Genomic DNA, 14,302 nt, shown 5'->3' with positions numbered 1-14,302 from the left:
CGCTAGCCTAGACACGGGTCGGTTAGTCGGATGATCCGATCGCACCAAGACTGGGCGGTTAGGACAAACGGTTGGGAATGACCCAAAGGGCACGAGATGTCAAGAGTCATGAGTGTCCAAAGGTGTGAGTTGCCAAAGGGTGTCAGTGACCAAAAGGTACGAGATACTAAAGGTTACGAACATCAAAAGGTACGAGGACCCGGAGGCATGATTGGCCAAAGGGTGCATGTTCCAAACGTGTCTTTCGGGACAGGTTAGGACCGATCCTTATGGATCAGCCTATGGCTTGTCTAGTTAGGACAAGGTCACGGTTTTTCTAAGCCAAGGTAGAGTCACAAGGTCTGACCGGTTGCTAAGCCTTCCGGATTAGGCTTGAGGCTTACTCGGCCGATTGGATCCAGGCCTAAGGCCGGATCAGGTAAGGGAGTCCGTTGGGCCATTGAGCCAGACTTCATTGGCCGGTCGCACCTAGATTCTATCTGTTTTTATCTATCTGGACTATCTATCTGATTCTAAGACATGGGGTGGTTGGTTGAATGACTTAGGATACGATAGGTAGGTTCATACGTTTTATGATTAATGTGACTGAGGTTTATCTAAGTTCTAGGAACCAAGCCAAGCATTGTAGAATCAATCCGTTCTATTTTCGGTTATGATTAATTCTTATGGTTGTGGTTTCAGGAACTAAGGATGGTTCTGGTCAAGCCAAGGAGCCGTGAAGGCTCGGTCAGTGAGAGGCTGTGTAACGTGTGGTTAGATGATGCTAGGGATGAACTAGTGATTGTCTATGAGACTGTTAAGAAATTGCGATTGAATCTCATGTTTCCAAGTAATACAAAGTTTATACATTGTTATTCCACTGTGCAATCTGTTCCTTTGTTTATGAACCTCATATTCAAATATGACTTAGTAACTAAAAGACTTAAAATGGATCAAACAAGCAAAGAAATAAATAAGTAAGCCTGCAGACTCCATCAGGTCGAGAGGCCGGGGTTCGGGTCTTACCGCCGTGGCTGTCACTGGCTGTCCGTCAGCACACACAGGACGTCCGGTTGTGTCCGTCAGCACACACAGAACGTCCGTGTGTGATCGTGTGTGTCTGTGTGTGTCTGTCAGCCTACACAGGACGTCCATGGCTGTCCATCAGTACACATATCAGCATGCTGGTCCTTGGACTCAGCACGCTAGCCCATCCTGTGGACTGTTTGAGTGATTTTGGCCCACGTGGGCTGTATGTGGGTGTCTGCCAGAACACAGAGGACGTCTGTGGCTTTCCGTGGCTGTTCGTCAGCACACACAAGACATCTGTGGCTGTCCGTGTGTGTCCTGTGTGTCCGTCAGCACACACATGACGTCCGTGGCTGTCCATCAGTACACATATCAGCACGCTGGTCCTTGGACTCAGCACGCTGGCCCTTCCCGTGGAATGTTCGGGTGATTTTGGCCAACGTGGGCTGTTTGTTCAGTACACACAGGACTTTCGTGGGTGTCCGTCAGCACACACAGGACGTCCGTGTGTGTCCGTCAGCACACACAGGACGTCTATGGCTGTCTGTGTGTGTCTGTGTGTTTCCGTAAGCACACACAGGACGTCCGTGGCTGTCCATCAGTACACATATCAGCACGTTGGTCCTTGGGCTCAGCATGCTGACCCTTCCCGGGGATTGTTTGGGTGATATTGGCCACGTGGGCTGTCTGTTCAGTACACATAGGACGTCTGTAGGTGTCCGCCAGCACACACATGATGTATGAGGCTGTCTGTGTGTGTCTGTGCATCAGTCTGTTCAGTACACACAGGACGTCTGTGGGTGTTCGTCAGCACACACACAAGACGTCCGTGGCTATCCGTGTGTGTCCGTCAGCACACATAGGATGTTCGTGGCTGTACGTGTATGTCCGTGTGTGTCCGTGTGTGTCCGTCAGCACACACATGACATCCGTGGCTGTCCGTCAGCACACACATATCACCACGTTGGTTCTTGGACTCCGCACGCTGACCCTTCTTGTGGACTGTTCGGGTGATTTTGGCCCTCGTGGGCTGTCTGTTCAGTACACACAGGACGTCTGTGGGTATCCGCCAGCACACAGGACGTCCGTGGCTGTCCGTGTGTGTCCGTCTGTGTCCGTCAGCACACACAGGACGTCCGTGGCTGTCCTTCAGTACACATATCAGCACGTTGGTCGTTGGACTCTGCACGTTGGCCCTTCCGTGGACTGTTTGGGTGATTTTGTCCCAAGTGGGCTGTCAGTTCAGTACACACAGGACGTCCATGGGCGTCCGCCAGCACACACAGGACGTCCAGGGCTGTTTATGGCTATCCGTCCACACACAGGACATCCGTTTGTGTCTGTGTGTGTCTGTCAGCACACACAGGACGTTCGCGGGTGTCGGTCAGCACGCACATAACGTCCGTGTGTGTCTGTAAGCATACAACGACGTCCGTGGCTGTTTGGTGTGTCCGTCAGCACGTTGGTCCTTGAACTCTGCACGCTGGCCCTTCCCGTGGACTGTTTGGGTGATTTTGTCCCACGTGGGCTATCTGTTCAGTACACACAGGACGTCCGTGGGTGTTCGCCAGCACACACAGGACATCCGTGGCGGTCCTTGTGTGTCCGTCAGCACACACAAGACGTCTGTGGCTGTCCATCAGTACACATTCAGCACGCTGTCCTTGGACTCAGCACGCTGGCCCTTCCTGTTGACTGTTCGGTGATTTTTGGCCCTCGGGGGCTGTCTGTTCAGTACACACAGGACGTCCGTGGGTGTCCGCCAGCACACACAGGACGTCCGGGCTGTCCGTGTGTGTCTGTCTATGTCCGGCAGCACACACAGGACGTCCGTGGCTGTCCCTCAGTACACATATCAACATGTTGGTCCTTGGACTCAGCACGCTGGCCCTTCCCGTGGACTGTTTGGGGGATTTTATCCCACGTGGGCTGTTTGTTCAGTACACACAGGACGTCCGTGGGTGTCCGCCAGCACACACAGGACGTCTGTGGCTGTTTGTAGCTGTTGTCAGCACACAAAGGACGTCCGTGTGGTCCGTGTGTGCCTGTCAGCACACACAGGATGTCTGTGGGTGTCCGTCAGCACACACAGGACGTCTGTGGGTGTTCGTCAGCACACACAGGACGTTCGTGGCTGTCCGTGTGTGTCCGTCAGCACACACAGGACGTTCGTGGCTGTACGTGTATGTCTATGTGTGTCCGTGTGTGTCCGTCAGCACACACATGACGTTCGTGGCTGTCCATCATTACACATATCAGCACGTTGGTCCTGGACTCCGCACGCTGACCCTTCTTGTGGACTGTTCGGGTGATTTTGGCCCTCGTGGGCTGTCTGTTCAGTACACACAAGACGTCCGTGGGTGTCCGCCAGCACACACAGGACGTATGTGGCTGTCCGTGTGTGTCCGTCTGTGTCCGTCAACACACACAGGACGTCCGTGGATGTCCCTCAGTACACATATCAGCACGTTGGTCCTTGACTCAGCATGCTGGCCCTTCTCGTGGACTGTTTGGGTGATTTTGTCCCAAGTGGTCTGTCTGTTCAGTACACACAGGACGTCCATGGGTGTCCGCCAGCACACACAGGACGTCCGGGGCCGTTTGTGGCTATCTGTCAGCACAGACAGGACATCCGTGTGTGTCTGTCAGCACACACAGGACGTTCGTGGGTGTCGTCAGCACACACAAAAGTCCGTGTGTGTCCGTAAGCATACGCAGGACGTCCATGGCAGTCCGTGTGTGTCCGTCAGCACACACAGGACGTCCGTGTGGTGTCCATCAGTACACATATCAGCACGTTGGTCCTTGGACTCTGCACGCTGGCCCTTCCCGTGGACTGTTTGGTGATTTTGGCCCACGTGGGCTATCTGTTCAGTACACACAGGACGTCCGTGGGTGTCCGCCAGCACACACAGGACGTCCGTGGCGGTCCGTGTGTGTCTGTCAGCACACACAGGACGTCCGTGGCTGTCCATCAGTATATATATCAGCCCGTTGGTCCTTGGACTCAGCACGCTGGCCCTTCCCGTGGACTGTTTGGGTGATTTTGGCCCACGTGGGCTGTCTGTTCAGTACACACAGGACGTATGTGGTGTCCGTCAGCACACACTAGACGTTCGTGTGTGTCCATCAGCGCACACAGGACACTCGTGGCTATGTGTCCGTGTGTGTCTGTCAGCACACACATGACGTCTGTGGCTGTCCATCAGTACACATATCAGCACGTTGGTCCTTTGACTCCGCATGCTGACCCTTCCTGTGGACTGTTCGGGTGATTTTGGCCCTCGTGGGCTGTCTGTTCAGTACACACAGGACGTGCGTGGGTGTCCGCCAGCACACACAGGACGTCCGTGGCTGTCTGTGTGTGTCCGTCTGTGTCCGTCAGCACACACAGGACGTCCGCGGCTGTCCCTCAGTACACATATCAGCACGTTGGTCCATGGACTCAGCACGCTGGCCCTTCCCGTGGACTGTTTGGGTGATTTTATCCCACTTGGGCTGTCTGTTCAGTACACACAGGACGTCCGTGGCTGTCCGCCCGCACACACAGGACGTCCGTGGCTGTCCGTGTGTGTCCATCAGCACACACAGGACGTCTGTGGCTGTCCGTGTGTGTCCGTCTGTGTCCGTCAGCACACATAGGACGTCCGTGGCTGTCCCTCAGTACACATATCAGCAAGTTGGTCCTTGGACTCAGCACGATGGCCCTTCCCGTGGACTGTTTGGGTGATTTTATCCCACGTGGGCTGTCTGTTCATTACACACAAGACGTCCGTGGGTGTCCACCAAGCACACACAGGATGTCCGTGGCTGTTTGTGGCTGTCCGTCAGCACACACCGGACGTCTGTGGGTGTTCGTCAGCACATACAGGACGTCTGTGGCTGTCCCTGTGTGTCCGTCAGCACACACAGGACGTTCGTGGCTGTACGTGTATGTCCGTGTGTATTCGTGTCTGTCCGTCAGCACACACATGACGTCCGTGGCTGTCCATCAGTACACATATCAGCACGTTGGTCCTTGGACTCCGTACGCTGACCCTTCTTTTGGATTGTTCGGGTGATTTTGGCCCTCGTGGGCTGTCTGTTCAGTACAAACAGGACGTCCGTGGGCGTCCGCCAGCACACACAGGACGTCGTGGCTGTTCGTGTGTGTCCGTCTGTGTCCGTCAGCACACACAGGACGTCCGTGGCTGTCCCTCAGTACACATATCAGCACGTTGGTCGTTGGACTCAGCATGCTGGCTGGCCCTTCCATGGACTGTTTGGGTGATTTTTTCCCAAGTGGGCTGTTTGTTCAGTACACACAGGACGTCCATGGGTGTCCGCCATGTAAGACCCGATCCCGGCTCCCGCTGCCTAGGCTGCGGTCGATGCCTCACGTCGCTCGGTCCACTTCCTGGCCGAACCTCTTAGTTTTTGCCCTTTATTTATAATATCGCCTAAAGGCGAGGGCTAACTTAGATCTTAGCTAAAGACTTCCCTTGTAAGGCCCGTTCCCGGCTCTTAAGCCCAACCATGATCCGCGGCCTTAACATCCGTTCTTATACAATGATTCCGGTCTTTTAAGGTCCTTTAGGTGTTATGTTCAAGTTTTTTTAGGTGAGATTCGAGTATAACATTCAAGACAAACAAACATAAGGGGCAAACAGATTGTATATATATAACATAATGAGATCCATACATCATTCATAAGTTCATCTACTAGTTTACACACTTAGTCTATCATAAGTTCACAAGTTGCACAATAGGCTATCAATACTACACGCTTATCAACAAGGACCCATTCACCACACATCTTCCCATGGCCTGAGACTTCACAGTACCTTTCCTTTACCACGGTCCAAGTCTGGTCCTGAAACCACATAAATCACATCATGAACACATATGGCCGATAACCTAAGCAACAAGTCTAGAATGGCATGGTTCGGCCCTTAAGAACTAGGATCTGTCCAATTTGGACATACACAGATAATTCCCAAAAACTAAATAAAATGCATGACAATTCATGATAATTCCCAACTAAGAGATTCCCATAGTCAGATCTCAACGGAACCGACCCGGAATGTGAGATCCGACCATAGATCAGTCCGGCCAATGCCTAGGACTTTATCCCTGGACCGGCCATGGCCTTGGTCCAGTGTTCCCTGTCTGAATCAATCCAATAACATCGCAACACACTATAGAACAGGCGATCCAGAAGAAGTAAAGAGAATGGATGCATCTACCAAGAGAACCGCCGCAAGGCCGCACGGATCATCTGCTGGCCCGGGGCCGTTCCTTGCAGTCTACACCACTAACCTTAGGCGTTCTCTCCCCTGGAGGCAAGTCCTTCTCCTTCTCCTTCTCCTTGTTTTTGTCTGGTATCCATCTTCACGGCCTGGCCTTCCCACGCTCAGAACACGCCGGCAAGCCAACACCACCACACACGGTTCTCTTCTCTAACCGCCGGTCTCTCTCTTTCTTTCTTCTTTCTGTTATGAGTTTGGCAGAGCTTTGCCTAAGGAATTTCGTGCCATTTTCTGTGCCAGGGACTCTCTATTTATAGAGAAAGCCAGCCCCAACTGCCCTGGAGAAATCGACCAAGCAGTTAAAGAGAAAGGGCACAAACTGCCCCTTTGCACCTTTTCGGGAGTACCGCCCAACTGCACTTCCTTTCCTTTGGGCTGTTCGAAAATCAGGCCCATAAACTTGTCCAGAGTCCCTTGCCAAGGCCAAGACCCCACGGACCCTGGGTGGTTCAGGCCAAGACCCCTCCAGCCCATTACCGCCCATGACCTGGCCAAGCCGGCCCGGACCATAACACTTCACCGAGCTGAGTTGAGCTGGCCACTAGCTGGCCTCAGCTGAGTGAGCTAACCTATCAGCTTCAGTGAGCTACCAAGGACCGTATGAGCTGGTTTCACACTGTCCCCAGCTGGTTGAGCTTGTACCCGACCTTATCCAGCTGCTAGATTACTCGGCCAAGTCTCCTAAGCTTTCTTCCATCCATCCTGGTTAAGGCTCAGCTTCCTAATACCCTTAACCATCTTATTTGAGCCATGATACGCTTGTCCTTAGGCCAAATGACCTGTCTGGTGCGTCTCCTCGCACCATGGCTCGTCCCAACGATCCTACCTAGGATCGGGGATGCTACAAGTCTCCCCCACTTGATATGGATTCGTCCTCGAATCCAAACCAAGTGACTCTTCTTCAAATTGCTTCATCCATCCAGGAAACTCAGCTTTCATTCTTGCTTCTGTTTCCCAAGTTACCTCTTCTCGACCGTTGCACTCCCAAATCACTTTGAGCATTTGAGTTGTCTTGTTCCGAGTTGCCTTCTCCATTCTGTCCATGATCCGAACCGGCGTTGTTTCTAAGCTGAGGTTCGTTCCTAAATCAGAAGGAATCTCTGGAATGTAAACATCCTTATCCGAAAGGCACTTCCTTAGTTGAGAGACATGGAACACATTGTGGAATGCTTCCATTTTGGATGGAAATCCAACTTGTAAGCCACCGCTCCAACTCTTTCAATAACTCTGAATGGACCCAAGTACCTTGGATCTAACTTCCTCCTTCCTCCTACCTGAGATTCTTACCCTCCCCTTGAAGGTAATCATCTTTAGGTACACCATATCGCCAACTTCGAACTCAAGTTCTTTCCGGCGTTTGTCTGCATAATGCTTCTGACGGTCTTGGGCCGTTCTCATCTTATCCTGAATGAACTTGATCTTCTCGGTTGTTCCTCCTCCACTATCTCCGGCCCTATCATGCTGCGCTCCCCCACTTGGGTCCAGCATAGTGGTGTTCTACATGGCCGCCCATACAAGGCTTCGTAGGGGGACATGCCAATGCTTCGGTGAAAGTTGTTGTTGCATGCAAACTCCACCAATGGCAGATGCCTATGGGAACCGAAATTCGCATTGTCGATTTCCATTTAAATAAGGAACTAGGAAAACCCTAATTTCCCAGAGGACCCGGATATCTGCTAATTACCACACGTCAAGCAATCAGAACACGAGAATAATAACGATAAAGTATAAGAAATCGAAAAGGAGAGCAAAGAAGATCTTATTCCGAATTTGCATATGAGCGTTTACAACAAGGTATAAGCCTGGGCTCGAGAGCTGTCGGCGAGATTCCTAGTTCTAATAACCCTAAGACGGCTAAACCTAATTGAGTCGCAGCTCGAAATAACAAAAACGGAAAATTGCCTAAATTGCTCTAAGTGCTAAGTTTGCTCTGAAAAAAGTTCTCTCATATGCTCCTCGCCTAGGACTCCTTATATACTAGCTCCAAGGTCGGTTTACGCTTTTACTCTTCTGCCCTTAAGCCGTCATAGCATAAAAATGGAGATATTCCATTTTTCCCGATCTTCAAAATTATCTTCAAAACTTCCGTATTTATCCGCGGAAACTTGACATTATCCTTCCTTGTGGACCAAGCGTAAACCGTGCTGTGGTTTACGGGCTTTTGGTTAAGAAATCGTAGGATGGGCCTCGAGTCGTGTTTAGGTCTCTTTGAGCCGTCTTCCGACTCGACACGTTTACTACGAATTCTTTCGATAAAGAACGAACTTTCCGCGGTTTATAATTCGCAAAGTTTGATCGATGATTTAGAATAGCGGAAACATAGACTGAGCTTGCTATGGTCTTCGGTAGATAGCATTTGATGGTTTGACGAAAATGCATAGATTGATGTCTGTCGATGTTCGGAAGGGTTCTATCGCTACACAGCGACCGAGAACTTTGGCTCGAGCCCGATTGCTACGTAGCGACCGAGCTTTGGCTCGAGCTCGGTCGCTACGTAGCGACCGCGGGAGGAGCGCTTTGTGGCTACATAGCGACCGAGCTTGGCCGAGCACTCGGTCGCTACGTAGTGACCGAGCTTTGGCTCGAGCTCGGTCGCTACGTAGCGAGCGAGCTTGGCTGAGCTTGGTCGCTATGTAGCGACCGAGCGAGATGGACGCTCGGTCGCTACGTAGCGACCGAGCTTGGCTTGGGCTCGGTCGCTATGTAGCGACGGAGCGAGACAAATGCTCAGTCGCTACGTAGCGACCGAGCGAGACTAAGATCGGTCGCTACGTAGCGACCGTGCGGGACGAACGCTCGGTCGCTATGTAGCGACCGAGCTTTGGCTCGAGCTTGTCGCTACGTAGCGACCGAGTGGGTCGGACATTCGGTCGCTATGCAGCAGCCGATATCAGCCCGGACTTGGTTGCTACGTAGCAACCGGACGGCGTGTATGCGCAGTAATTACGCAACGACCGCCATGTTTGTTTGGTTTGAATCTTCAAGGATACTTCTTCGTAAAAACTTCGTACTGGTTATATTTTACGAAAGTTGTATCCTTCTTTTTACTATCTCTTTTGGAAATACGATCTCCGAGGATTTTTGGGTGGTAATTCCGTCGTAACCATTTTTTAACCCCCAACAATGCCTTTCCCATGAATCGCCCCAATCCAAAACACATGCCCTCAGCATATCCTCTAGTGTCCTGATCGTGCGTTCTCATTGCCCATATGTTTGTGGGTGATAGGCTGTGCTCATGTTCACCCTCGTCCCTAAGGCTTTTTGGAAAGCCTTCCAGAATCGTGAAGTAAACCTCGGATCCCTATCCGACACAATGCTAGACGGAATCCCATGTAGCCGTACGATCTCGTCCAGATATTTGACCACGATCTGATCAACTCCATCTGACTTCTTCAAGGGCCAGAAGTGTGCGGATTTGGTGAGTCTATCTACTACCACCCAAACCGCATCATTCCTTTTCCTAGTGGTAGGAAAACCGGTTACAAAGTCCATTGTGATGTGATCCCACTTCCATTCCGGAATAGGTAGACTTTGTAATAACCCACTTGGAACCTGATGCTCCGCCTTGACTAACTGACAAGTAGCACACCTGGCCACCCACTCAGCTATGTCTACCTTCATTCGTATCCAATGATAATACCTCTTAAGGTCTTGATACATCTTAGTTGCACCTGGATGTATCGAGAACTTGGACTTATGAGCTTCTCTCATAATCTCTTCCTTAAGGGTCTTATCATTAGGTACACTAACATGGCCTCGTACCAGGATGGTTCCATCTGCCGTGATCTGGTACTCCGTCATCAGTTCATTTCGAGCAACCTTTTGTAGGTTCTCGTCCAAGCCCTGTGCCTGCCTGATCCTGGTGAGGAGATCAGCCTGGTTCACTGCTTCCAAACCCAACGGCTCGTCCTCGCTGGCCATTGTGTCCAAGTGCAATGACCGGACCATCTCTTCTAACTCATCTGCTTCCTTCTCAGCTGATACCTCGGCCCTCCTACGGCTCAAGGCGTCTGCCACCAAATTTGCCTTACCAGGATGGTAAGCAATGTCTAAATCATAGTCGGCCACGAACTCCATCCAACGCCTCTAACTCAAATTTAATTCTGGTTGCGTGAATATGTATTTGAGGCTCTTGTGATCAGTAAGGATCTGAACCTTAGCACCATATAGGTAGGATCTCCAAATCTTCAGTGCGAACACTATGGCCGCCATCTCTAAGTCATGGGTTGGGTAATTCCCTTCATGCTTTCTCAACTGTCTTGAAGCATAAGCAATCACCTTCCCATGTTGGGTCAGAACACATCCCAACCCAGTGATGGACGCGTCCGTGTACACTACATAGGGCTGATCTGCCTCTGGCTGTACTAGGACTGGTGTCTGTGTTAGCATGTCCTTCAGGGCCACGAAGCACTTCTCACAATCTCCCGTCCAGACGAACCCCACGTCCTTTGCCGTGAGCTGAGTCATGGGCTGAGCCAAACTCGCAAACCCCTTAACAAACTTTCGGTAGTAACCGGCCAACCCTAGGAAGCTTCTGACTTCCGTTGCACTCTTAGGTTGTGGCCAGGCTTGGATAGCCTGTATCTTTTCCGGATCTACTGACACTCCTTGATCTGACACAATATGCCCAAGGAAACCAATGCTCTTCTGCCAGAAGCTGCACTTGCTCAACTTCGCAAAGAGTTTCTGTTCTCTCAACCATTCCAACACCGCCCTCAGATGCCTCTCATGGTCCTCTTTGCTTCTGGAGTATACAAGTATGTCATCTATGAAGATGATTAAAAATTCATCCAGAAAGTCTCGGAAGATACCATTCATCATCTTCATGAACACAGCTGGGGCATTGGTTAGACCAAATGGCATGACCACAACTCGTACTGACCATACCAGGTCCGGAATGCCGTCTTCCTTATATCAATGGGCTCTATTGGGATTTGGTGATACCCTGAGGCCAAATCAATCTTGGAAAACCACTTGGCTCCCTTGAGTTGATCCAACAACTCATCAATCCTGGGCAACGGGTACTTGTTCTTCACAGTCACCCTGTTCAACCCTCGGTAATCAATGCACAGCCTGAAACTACCATCCTTTTTCTTCACAACAGGACTGGTGCTCTCCAAGGCGAGACACTTGGGCGTATGAACCCCTTGTCCAACAACTCTTCCAGTTGTTTCTTTAGCTCGGCCATTTCGGCAGGAGCCACTCGATAGGGACTTTTAGACAATGAGTCCGTCCCTGGTTCCAGTTCTATTATGAACGGATCTGCCCTACCAGGGGCAATGCCCTGTAGCGTCCGAAACACATCCTCGAACTCACTGACCAGCGGTATCCCTTCTGGGTCACCACCCCCCACGACCTCCTTAGTGGTGATTGTGGCCAAGTAAGCCTCACAACCTTTCTCAAGCATCCGTTCTGCTTGGACTGCTGATACCACTAAGAACTTGAGGCCGGCTTAATACCTTGGAACCTGCGCGGCGGTCCACACCCACTCTGGAACTGCACCCTTCCCTGGTGACAATCCAAGGTGGCCCGATTCTTTCCAAGCCAGTCCATACCCAATATCACCTCGTGATTTTTAAGGGGGACCACCACCAGATCCACAGGCATTACCCTGTCCTGGATCATCACTGGGACGTCCCTAACCAGTCCCAAGGAATGCATCGCTTGGCCACCGGCTGCATATACTATGCACGGATCATCCCTCGTCCCAATTTGGAACAAACCCTTTCCGATCAACCCTGGACTCACAAACTATGTGTAGCTCCAGTGTCGAACAGAACGTGTGTTTCCACACCACCAATACGTAGGGTCCCTACAAAGACTCATTCTAAGTATCTAATCGGTTCTAGGTTCCGTACCATGCAATTCTACCAAATGGAAAAACAATAAGCCTAGAATCATTACCAGTGATCGACTTGAATGGTTTAGTCTCGTCCTCATCCTTGGACAGCTCGTAAACCCTTGGGTTAGAGGTCTGGCCCCGGCTCTGGTTGCTTTCCTCACCGCGGCCCTTATCTTGTTCCGCTTGGAGCTTTGGGCATTCCCGTTTGAAATGTCCTTCCTTTCCACAATGGTGACATCCCCTGGTATCACCCCCACTTGAGCCCTGCCTGCGGCCTTGTTTCGGCCCTGGACAGTCACGAGCGGCATGATCCATCTTGCCACACCGAGTACAAGCTCCCATAGCCTTCCAGCATTCGCCTCCATGACGCCTTCCGCACTTGGAACACTCTGGCCTACCACTTGAGGTTTTACCCTCCTCGGCCGTGTCCCTCTTCCTCTTCTGGTCACTCCCGGAACCACTAGTGGACACGTGGCTCCTATACCTTTGCTTAGCCTCCTCGGCCAGGTTGGTCTCTACCATAGCCATTCTCTCTACGAGTTCAGACACTGTCTGAAAGTGTCCAACCGAGCTGTAGGTCCGAAGTTCGACCCTTAGGCCTCGGACAAACCTACGTATTTGCACTGTCTCCTCTTCCAGCTCTTTACCTACGTAACGTCTGAGCCGGTTGAACTTCTCCTCATACTCACGTACTGTCATGCGTCCCTGGGACAAATCCAGGAAGTGAGACTCCAGGCGGTCCCACGCTTCAGATGGAAAGTACTTGTGGTTGAACTCAACCTCAAAGTCTGAAAAACGCTCAATAGTCCCATTGGTGCGTTTGTCCAATGCCAACCACCAGTTGTGTGCATCACCTTCCAGGAAGTGAACTGCAATGTCTTTCTTGTACTCCTCCGGACAACGAGTTGAACTGAAGTTTCGAGCTAACCTGCTCCTCCACTCGTCTGCCTCAATGGGATCGGAACTACCAGCAAACTGCTTCGTACCCAGCTTGGAGATGTGAGCTAGCAAGCTCAAGTAATCCACTCTCCTAACTGGACGAACAGGCGGATCGATCTCCATCACATCAGCCTCAATTGTAGTTCGATCCTCAACTGTCCTTGCAGCTGTCTGAGCTACCTGGCGGCTGCTCGAGCTAAACCAGCCGCGGTCCCAGTTGTCTGAGCTGCCCTTTGAGTAGCCTGAGCTGTGGCCTGAGCTGGTGTGACCTGGCCCACGGAAGAATTCACCAATGGGGTGAATGCTTGAGTGAAAGCCAATATCTGAGTGCCCATGGCGTTAACCACATCCAACACCTCGCGCATGGATGGCTCGGCCACCTCCAAGGCCCCCGTTCCCCAACTGGTCTTGTCTCCTGCATGGGAGGATTCACCTTCCTCCTCACGTCCCAACTCCTGCTGATCGCCCAGGTTATCTACCTGAACCTCCATAGGCAAGGTTGACGCCACAGCCTCCCCTGTCTCATTGGTTACCAGTCCCGCTTGGGTAGGCAACACTCGGGCAGGCAGCACTTGGGTAGGATTGATCCCGCCTTCCCCAACTGGTCCAGATGCACCAGCCGCCTCTTAAGCCAACCATGAACCGCGGCCTTAACATCCGTTCTTATACAATGATTCCGGTCTTTTAAGGTCCTTTAGGTGTTAAGTTCAAGTTCCTTTAGGTGAGGTTCGAGTATAACATTCAAGACAAACAAACATAAGGGGCAAACAGATTGTATATATATATAACATAATGAGATCCATACATCATTCATAAGTTCATCTACTAGTTTACACACTTAGTCTATCATAAGTTCACAAGTTGCACAATAGGCTATCAATACTACACGCTTATCAACAAGGACCCATTCACCACATATCTTCCCATGGCCTGAGACTTCACGGTACCTTTCCTTTACCACGGTCCAAGTCTGGTCCTGAAACCACATAAATCACATCATGAACACATATGGCCGATATCTAAGCAACAAGTCTAGAATGGCATGGTTTGGCCCTTAAGAACTAGGATCTGTCCATTTGGACATACACAGATAAATTCCCAAAAACTAAATAAAATGCATGACAATTCATGATAATTCCCAACTAAGAGATTCCCATAGTCAGATCTCAACAGAACCGACCATAGATCAGTCCGGCCAATGCCTAGGACTTTATCCATGGACCGG

The 14,302-nt window shown here is 51.1% G+C and overlaps 1 protein-coding gene across 1 annotated transcript; it reads right to left on the bottom strand.

Annotated features, from left to right (window-relative positions):
* Window positions 1-11,729: 11,729 nt before the first annotated feature.
* On the bottom strand, window positions 11,730-13,200 carry LOC125601076. The gene is made up of 3 exons (XM_048773461.1): window positions 12,623-13,200; window positions 12,201-12,508; window positions 11,730-12,034 (listed from the first exon to the last, which is right to left on the bottom strand). The coding sequence occupies exons 1-3, from the start codon at window positions 13,198-13,200 to the stop codon at window positions 11,730-11,732; spliced, it is 1,191 nt and encodes a 396-aa protein (XP_048629418.1).
* Between the last annotated feature and the right edge of the window lie 1,102 nt (window positions 13,201-14,302).

The sequence above is a fragment of the Brassica napus genome, unplaced genomic scaffold (assembly GCF_020379485.1).
Source record: "Brassica napus cultivar Da-Ae unplaced genomic scaffold, Da-Ae ScsIHWf_2429;HRSCAF=3138, whole genome shotgun sequence".
NCBI classification, from domain to species: Eukaryota; Viridiplantae; Streptophyta; class Magnoliopsida; order Brassicales; family Brassicaceae; genus Brassica; species Brassica napus.
This window is presented reverse-complemented; position numbering and strand designations above follow the sequence as displayed.